Genomic DNA, 16,258 nt, shown 5'->3' on the forward strand with positions numbered 1-16,258 from the left:
CAAGAAGGTTGCTGAAGGGTACTACATTCAACTATAACAAGAGCATTGCTAAAAATTTGCTCGCAAGGGCTCTTTCACGCTAAATAAGCCAAATTTCACTGGAAATCATAAAAAAAGATTTCAAATTTATAAACGAAAACAGATTAATAACCTCCAACCAAAGAGAACCAACTAAACATGAGTTCAAGTTAGAGAGTAGAGTTTTGAATTCTTGTCCTGTTGAAGTTGAAAATATATGTGGCCTCTTGGCAATGTTTCGGGATCTTTTCCAAAAACAAGTTAATTCTGCTTTATAACTCAAGGCCCCTTCAGCGTGCAAAATGACTCGATAACAGTGCAAAGATTCCGAATATTTCACTTCAACTTGACAAGGTTCCAGATATGATTCCAACTTTATCATCTGATCTCAAAATCTCCATATCTTTAACATCTCCAGCACTATAAAATATTTCGCATATCGTCTCAAGTAAAATTACTCCCGACTACTTCTCTTATCACTCCCAGCCTAATTGTTTGTTCAGCTTTGTCTTTAATCGAATCACGCTGTATAGCTTGTTCTTCCTTTCAATTGATTAGATCTCCCTCTACTTCCTTCCAAAAAAGAAAAAGAAAGTCCTAATGCCACAATCAAAACCATACCCAACAAAGAAAAGCCAATTGTTTCTTTCAGAATCAGAAGAAGAAAAAACCCCGGAGAAGACGTTTTCCGGTGACGTGTCACATCTTGCCCGATCCGATGATCATAATTTTCTAAATCAATCATCAACACCACCGTACCATCTTCCCCATCAGCTACGATAGGCACTCGAGAACGCGATCTAATGACGAACCGGGTACATGCTGGGCATGACACGGTGACATCTTGCTTTTGTTCCACTTGTAAAACTGAGCGCACCGTAAGCCGGATTGAAACAAGATAAGGCATCATCCTACCATTAGACGTTCCCTGATGTCCGTACCGTGCTAATATATCCTTGCTTCTATTGTTTTTTTTCCAATCCCCCCTGTGTGTGGATGAGTCGGTGTGGTTACTTTGTGCGTGTGTTATTATTCTTCTTCCGTTTCTTGTACCCAACCATAACGAGCCGTGTTATGGACGCGGTTCCCTACACCAACCATCCTAAACCGTCCTGGTGTGTAAAGATCTGAGTCAATAGTTGATTGAATTTGCTCGTAAAAGGCACAGGCACATACACACACACACGCACAAGCTGTGACCTTCCACCCGCAGGAATCCACCCGACTTGGGCTCGGCATTGATGTCAAATACCTATTGAAGGAATGAATATTACATGATGTATCACCAAGTCATCAGACACTCGACATGTTCCCCCGAAACATCATCGACATTCTTCAGTCGTGTCGTCTCATCGACGCCTCATCGAAACACATTACACTTGTTTCCTAATGTTTGGTTTGGACAAAACGAGAGCTAGAAAAGAACCATAACTTCTCATATATTGATCCATCCAGGCGTTGTTGAAGAAGGGGTCTTCTACTCGTGGCGACTATCCCAGGGCAGGAGTGCTCTAGCACCAGTGACACCGGGCAAGTGTCGTTAGTTGAAGAAGATCCTTTATTTGTCAAGCATCCGTGTGCATGTTTGTGTGTGTGGTGCGTGTGTTTGAATCCTTATAAGACCGTTCCCCGACAACCGTTTACTCGTCACACCCTTCGGGGGCAAGCTTTCCCTTACGCTTGGTTCTTGTAGTCCTTTTTTGTTATTTTTTTCACATCCATTCAGGGACATTTGCTGAAACATTTCCTCTGGTCGTGGAACCATTTTTGGTCCCTTCGCACACGTGGCTTGTTTTCCTTCCAGTTTTTTTTTTCTGTTGTTAAAAACAGAAGAATAACGACTCCGCTAGGCTCCCTGTCTCTTGCTCATCTCTCTCCCTTCTGGCATCCACATACGTGCTGAAGCGTTGCATGTACTCGACATGGTCGGGTGTGTTGTACGGTTGTTCCTTCCTTAATTGCATGCGCCCACTTAAAGCGGACGCTGTAGGGGATGATGATAACATACAAAAAAAAATGGGGAGATGGAAACAATATTGTGTCATTTCTAACGGGAAGCTGTGAGCTTGTGAGGACCACTAAAGCAAGAATAATATAATATTCCACATTGTTTAGAACGACAATTTGAGTGTTAAATAGGAAATAAAAGTATTAGTGTAAGAGTATTCTGACACAACAATTCTTTAAGTATTTTAAAACAAATATACTACTCTGCTGCTACTAGCTTCTCTGAAATTTTTCTTTCTAATGTAACGAATTCTTGGTAAAAAAATATCCCAATTTAATTGAAATTGTTTCCATAAATTTCGCTTCAAATGCATTTAATTTTCCATCCGTTTCAAATACTCCAATAACGTTTTCCCTGAACCCGTTTATCAATTTTAAGCACCTTACCACGAAACGTTTCATTTTACACAGCAAAACACGCTCGAAACGCTCGGTAAATATAAACACAGGAGAGAAAGAAAAAAACCTCCCGAAGAGAAAGGTATGATTTATCCACGAAAACCACACTGATTGTGGTTTAATAGCTGTTATTTTATCACCCACATGCACCACCGCCGGTTCGGCCAGCCGTAGAGAAGGGTAGAGGTGTAAGAACCAATAGTGGGCCGATTATGAGGGTTCAAAGTCTATTCTAGGACACCTATTCTAGCTTCCTGTTTTGTTCCTTTTTTTTGTTGCTTTCCTCTTCCATTTCGCCTTTTTCAAAATGGACGGTGCAAATCAGGACGAACGTAAGAACTAGCTGCCGTACTTTGTACTTGATTTTTCTCTACTCCCATCCCGGGTGTTCTATTTTTGCTTTCCGAACCGAATGTAACCGGGAATTGATCCCGGGGAAGCCTTCAATAAATGTGCTTGAAGCAGTAGCACCGGTAAGAGCTGCCAGAGCTGGCAAACGAACCCTGTAGGGGCTGACATATTGGTAACCGTGCCAGCGGGAATTTTCCTAACCCCATCCCCTCAACCCCCATGCCTACCCCCTCATCCTATCAAACATTCGGGATCAATTTATGGGTGTAATAACGGTGTCGCCGGTTTCCTTTGTAACCCATCACACTTCCGATCCCGGACATACGTTTTTCCCTCCTGACCACCGTACCGTTCGATTGTATGTTTATGTGCATCGGACTGTATAACACTCCGTATACAGTGCCCGTTTCGCGGTAGTGAAAATCTACCAATTTCTCGGTTCCCTCCGGTTGCGATTCCGGGGGGGGTTTGATTAAAGGTGGTTTGAAATGGAAATTGGCTTTGTGCACCCAAAGCGACTGTAAATAGAGGAAAGAAAAAAAACACAAGAAATGAAACCACACAGCCCTGAAGTGGAAGGAACAACGACACGTACGATGTGTGCCTTATCAGTGCAACGTGGCTAAGCGGTCGATTTGAATTTAAAAATTTTCCTCCTCCAGAGCTCGTTTGGAACGTGAAACAGCAGAAAAAAAACCAATCAGTTGAGTGTGGTTCTTCGATAAATGGTGTGATTTACGGAACACTTTGTAGCTGGTGGTTCTGTTTTTTTCTTCTTTCAACTGAAGGAGGGTGAAGAAAATTAAATTTTATCATACAACTGCCTGTACCTGGTACCCAATTAATGTACGATCTGATTTTTATGCAGCAGCAAAGCATTTAAAAATTACCTACTAAGAAAGGTACTTTACTATATTTGGACTGTTAAAGTTTTTTTAAGTAATTTTATTACAAATATCTTTTTCATGAAGAACGTCTTGGCCGTATTGCTTCGGTCAAGATTTTACTTTCTAGAAAATTATGTAGATAACATTTATCAAAACACTTTATATTATTTTTATAACTCTTTCATATAGTTGCATGTTTCATACCGGTCGTAGGAGATTGAGATTAACATTAAACAACAAAATGACAAACTAAAAGGAAACAATTCACATATGTATATGTACAAGAAGATGTATCGATACGAAAAATGAGATGAAGAATTCCGACTCCTCATAAACCTCATTAAACTCCATAATAAATAATAGAACTATTGTACAAATGAAAAATCGGAGAAATACTTAAGTTATCTCTGAGAGACAAAAAAAGACATTTTTAAAGTCTCTTGAACTTCACCACTTCTTCACACTGAGCTAATAACCTGTCTCTAAAGTCTTATAGGAAAAATATTTAATATAAACGAGCTCCTTTCCCGTTTTCTCAATAAAAGTAAAGTTTCTCTAAAAACTCGAAATAATTTTATCCAACAATATTCAAGACAATTATTATGAAGAGCTCCAACTCCAACTAGCAACCAGAAAGTGCAAAAAAATAACATCATCTGAAGTATTCTCAATTTCACGAGCCCTTAAAGATGTCCTATGGAAGTATGGAGTACAAGCGAAAAATGTTGGAGAGTTTAATCTTCACATAAATAAAACTTCTTCTGTTTTGGAGTTACTTCCCAAATACCACGTAACATTACACATTTACTTCAAAAACACATGTCTTCTAGAAGAGTTGCTTATCTTGTTAGAACTCTTAAATTCTTACACCCCACTGCACAAGATACTCCCAAATCATCTGTCGCGGTGCGGAGCGCGTGTTGTTGCGACACGGATCTAACACCGGTCACCATCCGCACCCAAAATATATGTCACTTTAAATAGCAGAAATGAATCACACTCACGTCCGTGTCATCCGTGGGATAAATAATAGTCTCGGTCGGTGTTCCCATCTACCGGTGGAAGTGATAGCACAGCCGGATTCCAACCACGAATTAAGGAGTACATACGAGGAGTATTCCTTCTCCCATCGGACAGATGTCGCTCCCTTGCCTGTAACCGGGACGTTCGCTCGTTCGCTAACGAGTACACACCCATACACACGGTCCCTTGGCAAGCTCCGTAAGATTCCAAACGACAACAAGATGGATGAAGCTTCCGTGCTTCCGTGGCGCAATACTGTTGGAGCTTGAGCGACAACGACACAAACCTTCACCGGAACAGCATTCCAGCGTTGGTACAGTGTACCGGAACGCTATACGTACCCACCGCCAGCGCAGCACACTCGCATCACTAAGGGGGCCAAGTGACAAAAGTAAATATTTTTCTACCACGTCTATAGAAAGTCCGAACTTTGTGCACTGGAATTTGTGACCGTATGCATGTGTGCGAGTTGGAGAATGTTTTTTTTTTTTTTGCTTTTTACCCCTTTTTGCAGCAACTCTTACGCTATATCACGCTCCAAAATGGGAAGAAAACGTTGCGTTCCTGTGTTTCGTGACTTTACGTGGATGCATTGCTATGTTCTCTCTCACTCGCTTATCAAGTGCATCATCGGTATCAAACTTAACTCTACAGACGACCCATCTTCTTGAGCGTATCACTCAAGGGACGGGTGACGCTCGGTTTTTGCCTTCCAGCAGTACGATGTCATTCCATTAATGAAGCAACCAAAGATGAAGTTGAGTTCATATATAGACGTACTGCGGTGTATGTATGCATGTGTTTGACTCGTATCCATGTCGTTTTTCGGAGGACGGTGACGATTCACTGGTACTGTAGAAATCCCCACCCCAGAAAAAAAAAAAACTTTCACAGGAAACTGGCTAGCAGTAACGCATCCTCGTCACGATCGTCCTGACTAGCGTGACGCACTGGTCCTACCGGGTTTTTCGGGCGCCCCTTATCCTCTCGTTGTTATTTTAATGAGCGTAATGGCAACCGGTCGCATTCATTAACACATACCTGCAGGAGGGGTGAAAAGTCAACGTACGATCCAAACAAGGATATGCAGCGAACGACAAACCTTACCTTTTCTTTACCTTTTTTTTTGGGGGAGGGGTAACGCATGTTTGAGTTCCTGTTTTAGCTTTTTGTAACTAGGATCACTTTCCCTCATTAACTTGGTTTGCGGGTTATGTGAATAGTAGTGAACCTTTTTTTTTAAATGACTTTAAGATATCTACCAGAGGGATAATGAAAAATTTAATATTAAATGTGTAAAAATATTTTGAATATTTGTTAGACACAAGTTGAAGAAAAACATACAACCAGTAATATGTTGCTGTTGTGATTCAGCAAAGAGAACATCCATTCCTAGACCATGAAATGAGCTTTACAGTTCATTCACGACAGCTGTTTTTTTCTTCTCCTTCTGAGGGAATGAGGATTCACCTGAGGGAATGAAAAATCCTTGTTTGTGTTACTTCTGCCTTACTACCATAAAGATCCCACCGGTCGTAACGCTGAATAATGTATTGCTTGTCTCATTATCCTGCCGACACGGTAAAGTCAGCTCCACGCTCACCATTTCACGTGGCTGGCCGGATGCAGCAAATGCAGATGCATCTTACTACCTGCTCACCATCAATGGTGGAGGCGGCAATAAAGTTCGGGGGAGGGTGTTGGTGAAAGAAATTCAAATAAACAATGATTCATGAATAATCTACACTTTCCACCCATGTTGGAAGACGTGGGTAATGGACGGCACAGAGCCCCGTACTGCTGAGTCGGTGTATTGAAGAAACCATAAAAAAATCAAACCTCCATGAGTCCTCCTCCCCCAAAAGAAAGCAGAAAAGAGGACAGATGTTGGTGTAAAAAAGCTCGTCAGGTTTCGTTCGGGCATGTAAAATCTGCACACCTGCAATGCATCCCTTTACTATACGGACTGATTATTTGTGTACCCGTGCGGTTTTTGCTCGTGCAATCGTGCACGGGAGGACATGTTTATATACATTTTTTTTTGTCTGTATGTTTATTTCCTTCACCTGTGCTGCGGTTGGGTTTTGCGAAAGGAGTGGAGTTGGAAAACTTTTTAAGACAGTCATTTTATTTTATTTCTTGCACTGCTGTTATTGTTTGCCACGGGCTACCGGCTGCAGTCAAGAGGAATACTCACATCTCCGACCAGTCGTTTACCTGATGTCATGCCGTTGCAGCAAAAAAAAAAACCAGGATGCACTAAGGATTCACGTTACTACCGGCAAACGTGCTAAAGCAAACGGAGAGCGGGTCATGAACGTGACAGAAGCCTTTTATTCCTTTTTCCGGTTTTCAGCCGTACCTGAACACCTCCCTATATTCCTGTGACCATATTTTCGTCACTTTACTCACCAGCCAGACCAAAAACTGCACATTCGCAGAGGCGAATGTACCCTGTGGCACTTCGCTAGGATCGGGCCTGGTGGTGGTAAATATTGCACCGGATCACGTACGAAACTTCTTGCAGGTCTTCCTTGTTCCACACTCCCGAAAATTTCTGAGACGACAGTTAGTAGCCCCTGCTTTACGGGACACCGTTGCCCGAAAGGAAAATTATTAAAAATTCACCGTAACATTATTTACGTGACGCGGTAGCATCGTCTGGGCAACGTCAACGGCTAAACGCCGGCATTCCTGTTTCCTTGTGGTACCATCTTGTCGGGTAGGGACGGAAAGGTTGAAGGTCTGTGGGTTGAGACGGAAGCTTAAAAGCTGCAGATAGTCCCACTGTGACCATGTTGGTGATGGTGTGGCTTTAATGCTGCAAGTGCTTGCAACCTTTGGGGAGGGGGGCCGTTTTGGTTGTGCTTCCGACGTAGTCAGATGTTCGGAATGGCTCAATCGCGATTTCGCCTGTACCAACACGTGTTGTGGGAAATTGGGTTCTCAAAGAGAGTTCCCTTGTTGAGTGATTTAAAGCTACGTTGGGGAAATGGATGACATTGGAACACTTTTCGGGAAATTAATTGGGCAGTGCTAAGTACTGTAGCTGAATTTGACGTACTTTTATTATATTGTAAAACAAGGTTTAAAAAATGTTACATACAATTTGTGCTACTCAAAAGACAATCTCATTATTTGTGCGAACTTCAACCGGTTATTTAGGATGATCTAGGTTATCCAGTTTATATTGGATGTAAACCGTTTTGTTCTATACCTAGATGGAGGTAATTTTAAAAGTAGCTCCATAATACCTTTCGTATAGAAATCTTGATTCGAATAAGCGAACAATGCTAATAAACTATTTTTATCATTTTTTCTTAATACCAATAACCTTATCTTTAGCGAAATTTTACAGTGCGAGAAATGTATGGTAATTTTTTAATTTTCCAACCAGACTTCCAGAGTCTCCGGATCGTCAAGGCAGACAGAATTATTAGTACCCTTAGTGATTCAAATCTTTGGGACAAGGTAGAGGTAATTTAAAGCACTTCTACAATATACAAACTTAACTTGCAATTTAGCTCACTCTCACTCTTGTAATAATAACAAGTAAAAAAAGGATTGTGGTTCTTATTAAACTCTCCGAGGAGACTACCGAAAAAATAGCTGAGTTATAAAACTAGTAAATGAGATAAAATACATGGAAGCTTGAAGTTCCCGGCGATTCTCGGCAATTCACTTTCGTATTTTAGTGACTTGTAAATCTTTCACTCTGATTTAATTCACTGAGTTGATACAACCTTCACTAAAATATATTCTACTGTTAGCTGAAGAGTTCTGATCTTCGAATCAGAGAGTTTGGCCGTGTGGAAGTAGCTCATAATAAATCATTTCTTTCCTGTCTCACCAAAGGTATCGTAATCATTATCGGAACCGTTAAAGCCTTTGAAAATTGCAACCAATTTGGTTGCAATATTCGACTTTATCAAGGAACTTTTCGACTCAACAACCTCCGCAGACATCTAGGGAAAATTATTAATTATCAAATAAGAAATAATTAAATAAATAAATTAAATAATAAATAATAATTTATTTTCAAAACCCAACACTAAATCCAATATGTTGTTTCATTCATTCCAAATTCGATCAGAAACCATGAACAAAACTTGTCTTGAAATTCTGCTCACTCTATCTCTCAAACGATACCCTACGGCTGGCCGTAAAATCAAGACGTTCTAGACATTAGGAAATTCAAAAGTTGTCAAAATATTACTACATCCCACCGGAAACAGACGGGACAAAGCAAACGTATAACCCAAGAAAGGGTCAACGTTTAAAGGGTCTTAGGACAGCTGTTCTTACCAGAGTTAACAGATCGTTCCGCTTAACAACATCACCCACATCCCCCCCCCCCCCCATCCCCCGCACCAGCCCGGTTACTAGCTTTAATCATCCAACACTACGACAAAATGGTATAATCCGATTACGGGTCACACTTGAATGGTGTGCCATTGCCATCGCCTTTGCCCGGGTGCAATGAGCGAGAAAACGGGCGACACAAAGCGACAAGCAGAAATAAAAGAACCAATCTCGGAAGAAATTCTTCCGCCTTTCCCTGAACGTGACAGGCACCCCGAACAGATGTCAAATCGTGCTGTCAGTCAAGCCGGTTTGGCCGGCTGCCCGGCCCTCGTTACCCGATGCCCATTTGCCCATTTTCCAATGTTTGCCAGAGCACGAACAGCCTGGAGCAAAAGTGTCACCCATCGTCTTGAAATGCGTCAGTCCACTGTCCCGTCCGTCCCCCATCCGTTTCCTTCGAATGACGGTTTCATTCCTTTTTGAAGCTGATAAAATTAATTAGTTAAATTTAAATATCTAATCACCGGAATGGATAACACGCGCAAGCACAGCCAACGCTTGAATGGAAACAGCAAAGACCCATTTCTGACAGCTGTGTACGAACGCGTTGGACGGAAATATTTTATTCGTGTGTCTCTCCTGATTCATTACTAACGATTGCCATTCTTTTTTCGTTCTAGGCCCAGGTTCACGCGCGTGATGCAGCGGCCAGTGTTTTGATTCAGTCCATCATCATCTTCATCCGCATCGATACGGGAAGCGACGATGACGTCCTGTGCCGCTGTCAAGTGGCCCGTCTCTAGTTACGAACCAGTCGATCCATCAACCCGATCCAGCCCGACTAGGTTGTGTCCACGGTACGGTAGATTTAATTAGCATATTTTGTACACGTTACGTACCGTTCCGTTCTCTCCCGTGGAGAGTGTGTCTCAGTGCAAAGCCCCCGTGCGTCTAACGCACAACAGAACGGTGTTGTGAAGTGAGTCGTGAGTCGAACAGCGCCACACGATGGTTAAGCTAAAGACGAGCTGCCGGATCATCATCTACTCGACGACGCTCGTGCTACTCGTGTTCCTGCAGCAGGTTTACACCTTCTGCCCATCGATATGTACGTGCGAGGGTGACCCGAACGTGCGCACCTGGTGCATCGGGGCCGGGCTGGATGTAGTGCCGATCCAGCTCAATCCGGACGTGCGCTACATCAACCTTACCGCGAACCGGATCACAAACGTGCACTTCACGCTTACCTTCTACTACAAGCTGGAGGTGCTCGATCTGGCCGGCAATCGCATCGAAGCGCTCGGTTCGCGCAACTTCGACACACAGCAAGCCCTCCGGACGCTCAATCTCAGCGATAATGCAATCGCATCCATCCCGAAGGACGCCTTCCGCGGGTTGCAGCGGCTGCAAACGTTGAAGCTGTGCGGGAACCGCATCGAATCGATACACCCGGCCGCATTCCACGATCTGCGCAATCTGATCGAGCTTGACCTGGCGGGCAATGCGCTCACGAGCTTGGAGCCGGGCACACTGCGACATCTCTACTCGCTCGAGGTACTATCGTTTCAAAACAACCAGCTGCTGGAGATACCGTACGAGCGCAATCTCGAGCATATGGGCCAGCGGTTGCAGCTGCTCGATCTGTCCGTCAACCTGCTCGAATACATCGCAAACGATAGCTTTGTAGCGTTGCGGGAGCTGCGTACGCTGAAGCTTGGCGGCAACATACTGACCGAGCTGGATTATGGCGCCTTCCACGGGCTGAGCGGGCTCCGAGCGCTCGACATCGTTGACAATAATCTTACAGTAAGTATGCTTCTTCCACTATACAACAGCATACGAATGCAGAACCTTGGAGGAGCCAACTCTGGTCTATAAAGTTTTACTTCTTATCACCTTTCGAATCTTACCTTCCAGAATTCAAAACAAATGTAAACGTCACGACACAAAACTCAATATTCGCTCAAGAACATAACCATTTATTCAATCTGCATTAATTGCATAGGCATTTACTTTTTAACTCACTTCACGAATCATCATTCTCGTGTATGCAATACTTGCATCGCCATCCGGATAATAGTACCAAACAATGTATTTTGAATCCACACCACTACTGTAACGACCGTTTAAATTTGACGCATGACATTTGTTATGCCACCAGCCTCCTTCGTATGACATGCTACAGCCAGCACCTGAAACATTGTCCCGATCGATGGTGGAAAACTTCATATCCTTGTGCTGTTTTAAATTATCAGTAGCAGTGCCCGAGTATGCACCAACCTTCTTCAACTGATACTGTTCCTTCTCGCTACCAATCTCAAACTGCTTGTATCGTGCATATACATAATTGCGGGCAAAATCTTCCACCTCCACTATTAGCTCGTGGGGCCGTTCCGACGTTAACCGATGTAGATGTTCTAGCCCGATCCAGAACTCTCCATCGATGCTACCAAAACCAGCCCGATACTCGGTCCAGTTGCGCTGAAAGTCCACCGATCCGTCAAAGCGTAGTTGAACCACGAGCCAACCACCTCCAAACCGGGTCTGTTCGCAATAGCCCACGAATGGTTCGTCGTTCATAGTGGGTTGGATAAAGTATTTGCCCGATCTTTTCGTTGGTTCTTCCTTGCATGATCGAAATGCGTTGTCGAGATGACCCAATCCAACTGCGCTGAACGATGTTTGACCGATTTTCGCTTCCTTAAGTGTTATCGCTTCAATCTCCTTTCGCATCTGTTCGTGACTGGCACAAGCCACTTGTTGAGAAAGTATTTTACTGGACTGAGTCTGTAAAGTTGTAACATTGTGGCTCAACGTTTGACTAAGATAGTTCAATGAGAACTGCAATCCAGCGATAAGGGTTGCCTGATGTGAAAGTTTTTGGTTAGTTGATTCTCGATCCTTCTTTAGCGTGTAATCCATCTCGATCAGCTTGTACTGCAGAAATTCTAATTTGGCCGACAACACTTCGTATCCATAGCCGGTGAGAGATGAGTTGGAGAGGGTAACTTCACCACCACAAACTATCGTTGACGAGTATAGTAACCAAACATTCAACAAGATCACACTCCAAACACACATTTTGAACTGACGCACAGAAGTAAACTTTGGAACAATTCTTCCAATAATGTGAAGTTCCTACCGAGTTCTTTCCCCTTTTATACGGCATCATCAGGCGATGATACTGCATTCACTAGTTATCAATTCTTCGCTGGCGAAGGTCATGAGGAATAAATATAACTTAAACAAACCCATTTGAGCTAATCTTTCGGATTTTTGACTGAATCTGGGCGCATGTAGGACTTGTAGTGAGCGGCTAAGCCCCATGGAGAATAATACTAAGCTCCTTGGAGAATAAGGCGAAACAACGTTAAGAGTACGTACCACGTATCTGCGTAGTTCGAGGAGAGAGGAACTGTTGAGGTGTATTTAAATTATTGGTGTTAGTTTTGCAGAATCCGCCGACCCAATCAGATAGTGCAGTGAAGAGAGCAGTATTGAATGCTTTTTGTTTCAATTAGCTTATACCGAAACTGAAGTGTGTTATCGCTTAAACGCACACTTGGAGAGTCGACAGAGAGTTTTGATTACCGATAGAAGAGGCTTTAGTACTGACATACTCAGCTGGGTAGCCATCAGCTAAACAAGGCATGTAAGTTTCCAAGTTGTAAAAGCATTTTGATAACGTCCTCGATAGAGTGTAGGCGCATGTAGGACTTGTAGTGAGCGGCTAAGCCCCATGGAGAATAATACTAAGCTCCTTGGAGAATAAGGCGAAACAAAGTTAAGAGTACGTACCACGTATCTGCGTAGTTCGAGGAGAGAGGAACTGTTGAGGTGTATTTAAATTATTGGTGTTAGTTTTGCAGAATCCGCCGACCCAATCAGATAGCGCAGTGAAGAGAGCAGTATTGAATGCTTTTTGTTTCAATTAGCTTATACCGAAACTGAAGTGTGTTATCGCTTAAACGCACACTTGGAGAGTCGACAGAGAGTTTTGATTACCGATAGAAGAGGCTTTAGTACTGACATACTCAGCTCGGTAGCCATCAGCTAAACAAGGCATGTAAGTTTCCAAGTTGTAAAAGCATTTTGATAACGTCCTCGATAGAGTCTATTCTTTCGAATATAATAACCAATTTATGTTTATAACACATTAGTTTCGATTTACATGTATTTGTACGTCAACTAAAATGTATTTTGTTAATCAGGGTGAGTTAAAACTTTGGCATCAATTATGGGAAATATTTGTAATATTAAGCTTTTGTTATTGAACAATATCTTTTGATACACAAAAAATTCTTTATTTTTGTACGATGACAGTTATGTATCATGAAACTGTTTCAGTTTTTGCTTAGAAAAGGCCCTAGGTGGCCACCTACTCCGCCTATCATTAGATCCATCGCTGAGAAATTCGAATCAAATGTAATCTTCACGACTAAAACTCAATATTGGATAACTTAATCAGCAAATTTGCCTAGAAATTGTTTAACAAGTTTCACGAATCATCATTCTCGAGTATGCCAAACCTAAATGGGACTTCGTATAATAGTACCAATTGATGAATTTTGCATTCTCGCCTTCCTTATAAAGACCGTTTAAATTCGAGTAATGACAACTGTTATACCACCAACCTCCTGCGTATAAGACGGCACAGTTATTATCAGAATTTAAATCATTGTCCCGATCGATGGTGGAAAACTTCATATCCTTGTGGTAAATTAAAGAATCAGCACCAGTGCCCGAGTATGCACCAACCTTCTTCAACTGATACTGTTCCTTCTCGCTACCAATCTCAAACTCCTTGTAGCGTGCATATACATAATTGCGGGCAAAATCTTCCACCTCCACTATTAGCTCGTGGGGCCGTTCCGACGTTATCTGATGTAGATGTTCTAGCCCGATCCAGAACTCTCCATCGATGCTACCAAAACCAGCCCGATACTCGGTCCAGTTGCGCTGAAAGTCCACCGATCCGTCAAAGCGTAGTTGAACCACGAGCCAACCACCTCCAAACCGGGTCTGTTCGCAATAGCCCACGAATGGTTCGTCGTTCATAGTGGGTTGAATAAAATATTTACCCGTTCTCTTTGTTGGTTCTTCCTTGCATGATCGAAATGCGTTGCCTAGATGACCCAATCCAACTGCGCTGGACGATGTTTGGCCGATTTTCGCTTCCTTGGGTGCTATCGCTTCAATCTCCTTTCGCATCTGTTCGTGGCTGGCACAAGCCACTTGTTGAGAAAGAATTTTATTCGACTGCGTCTGCAAAGTTGTAACATTGTGGCCCAACGTTTGACTAAGTTGATTCAATGCCCACAGCAATCCGTCGGAAAGGGTTGCCTGATGTGAAAGTTTCTGGTTAGTTGATTCTCGATCCTCCTTCAGCGTGTAATCCATCTCGATCAGCTTGTACTGCAGATATTCCAATTTGGCCGACAACACTTCGTATCCATAGCCGGAGAGGGAGACATTGGAGACTGTAACTTCACCACCCCAAACTATCGTTGACGAGTATAGTAACCAAACATTCAACAAGATCACACTCCAAATACTCATTTTGAACTGACGCACAGAAGTAAACTTTGGAACCATTCTTCCAATAATGTGGAGTTCCTGCCGAGTTCTTTCCCCTTTTATACGGCAGACTCATGTAGAGATACTGCGTTCAAGAGATACTCGCTATCAATTTCTCGCAAACAAACGTTTTGAGGAAAAAATATAACTAGAATAAACCGCTTTTGATCTCTCTGATGTTGGGTTGAATCTAAACGCCTATAATTCTTAAGTTGTATCATAAAAACGAAGAGCTACGATTCAATTTTTGATACTGTTCTGTTGGAGCACAAAAAAAGGAAAGGAAGATTGCTTGAATAAATTCACTGATGAAGAAAAAAAACATTCACATATAAAAACGACATCTTCGCTTGCCTTTTAAGGCAAACGTTTTGCGGTGGTTGATATTTCATTCCGGCACTACATTGTCCGCTCGTACTCCTGCCGTATCAATGTCCGGGCCGTAACAATTCATTGCTTCACCGCCACCCGCTGGAATATCGAACATTGCATTACCGTGCAGCGCTGTCTGACACCACAGTTTGGTCAAACTATTGAATGGCTTTGCCTGGTGGGACAACAAAATCACCATAAACTCTCCTTCTCATCCGAGCAAAATCCATTCAATGATCCACCGGCCGGAAACCGCCGTTAGTTTGGCCCGCTAATGCGCCATCCCATCGTTCCGTGCTTCGGCGCGTACCGCACAAAGCGAATCCGGCCCGGTTTCGTTGGTCTATCGTTCACACTCGCACATAAAATATGCAAACTCATACAATTTACATAAATCATTCTCGAATAATTACTCCGCACCGTGCGCGGTCAATGGCCGGAAGGCTAGAACGCGCACCGCTGAATGGTGATGGCGATGATGATGTTGTTGCAAGCGGCCAAAAACCCAGCGCGAACGGCGCGGCCATCTAACGACATTACCCGGCAATGTTTCGATGTGTGCCGCAGAACAGAAACAATACATTTGCTGCCCAAAGTCATTGCGTCGCATCGACTGTGGTTAGGTTATGTGACTGGTGCGTTTTCCGCCGGACATCATGCATGGCCGAATGCCCGCCACTCCTATGTAGCCGTTCGCGGAACGTCAGCTTCCAGCTGAATGTTTAATTAATTAATAATTTATAGAATGAGTGATTTCTCTCCCGGAGGGGGAGGAGCATAACCCGACCACGACGGCCTACAACCGTGCGAATGCATTCGTATGCTGCATCCTTGCTTCCGTTTCAATCTGACCTTTTCTGGGTTTTCCCTGTTCACAGGTTGTGCCAACACTGCAATTATCAAAATTGTGTAATTTAACATATTTATCACTGAGTGGAAACTACTTCGAAAGTCTACCGGCGATGGCGTTTCTGAACCTGTTCCAGCTACAGCAGCTTCACCTCAACCGGCTGGATCGGCTGCAGCGCATCGATGCGAGGTAAGTAGCAACTGCCCGAAGCGACTCCGTACACCGCTTCCGACTGGCCTGGGTGTACGATTTAACCAAATGAAGATGTAACGTTTTGTACGGGTTGAATTTTAATTACATTCTCATACACACTCACAATCACACAAAAGCCCGAGTACCGGAGTTTTTGCACATGGGAAAACCCCGCGGGACGGAGATGGGCTTTTGTGGGTCACATTATCATGACCACAACAGTCACTTTTTCCAAGCATTCTGGTGACAAGGTTTACCGCCCCAAAAAACGAAACCG

The 16,258-nt window shown here is 43.1% G+C and overlaps 3 protein-coding genes and 1 pseudogene across 3 annotated transcripts in view; 1 reads left to right on the forward strand and 3 right to left on the reverse strand.

Annotated features, from left to right (window-relative positions):
* The window catches only part of LOC125769770 (nyctalopin-like), a 266,449-nt gene that overhangs the window by 195,336 nt on the left and 54,855 nt on the right, over positions 1–16,258 (reverse strand). The window lies entirely within an intron of this gene.
* LOC125769771 (uncharacterized) overlaps positions 1–16,258 on the forward strand; it is an 89,866-nt pseudogene that overhangs the window by 60,000 nt on the left and 13,608 nt on the right.
* Positions 10,949–12,641, reverse strand: LOC125769776 (ficolin-1-like). The gene has a single exon (XM_049438629.1). It carries the CDS (start codon positions 12,069–12,071, stop codon positions 11,007–11,009), a length of 1,065 nt encoding a protein of 354 aa, XP_049294586.1. The 5' UTR covers positions 12,072–12,641; the 3' UTR covers positions 10,949–11,006.
* LOC125769774 (microfibril-associated glycoprotein 4-like) lies at positions 13,202–15,100 on the reverse strand. The gene has a single exon (XM_049438627.1). It carries the CDS (start codon positions 14,583–14,585, stop codon positions 13,479–13,481), a length of 1,107 nt encoding a protein of 368 aa, XP_049294584.1. The 5' UTR covers positions 14,586–15,100; the 3' UTR covers positions 13,202–13,478.

This window comes from Anopheles funestus, chromosome 3RL, assembly GCF_943734845.2.
Source record: "Anopheles funestus chromosome 3RL, idAnoFuneDA-416_04, whole genome shotgun sequence".
In the NCBI taxonomy this organism is placed as follows: Eukaryota; Metazoa; Arthropoda; class Insecta; order Diptera; family Culicidae; genus Anopheles; species Anopheles funestus.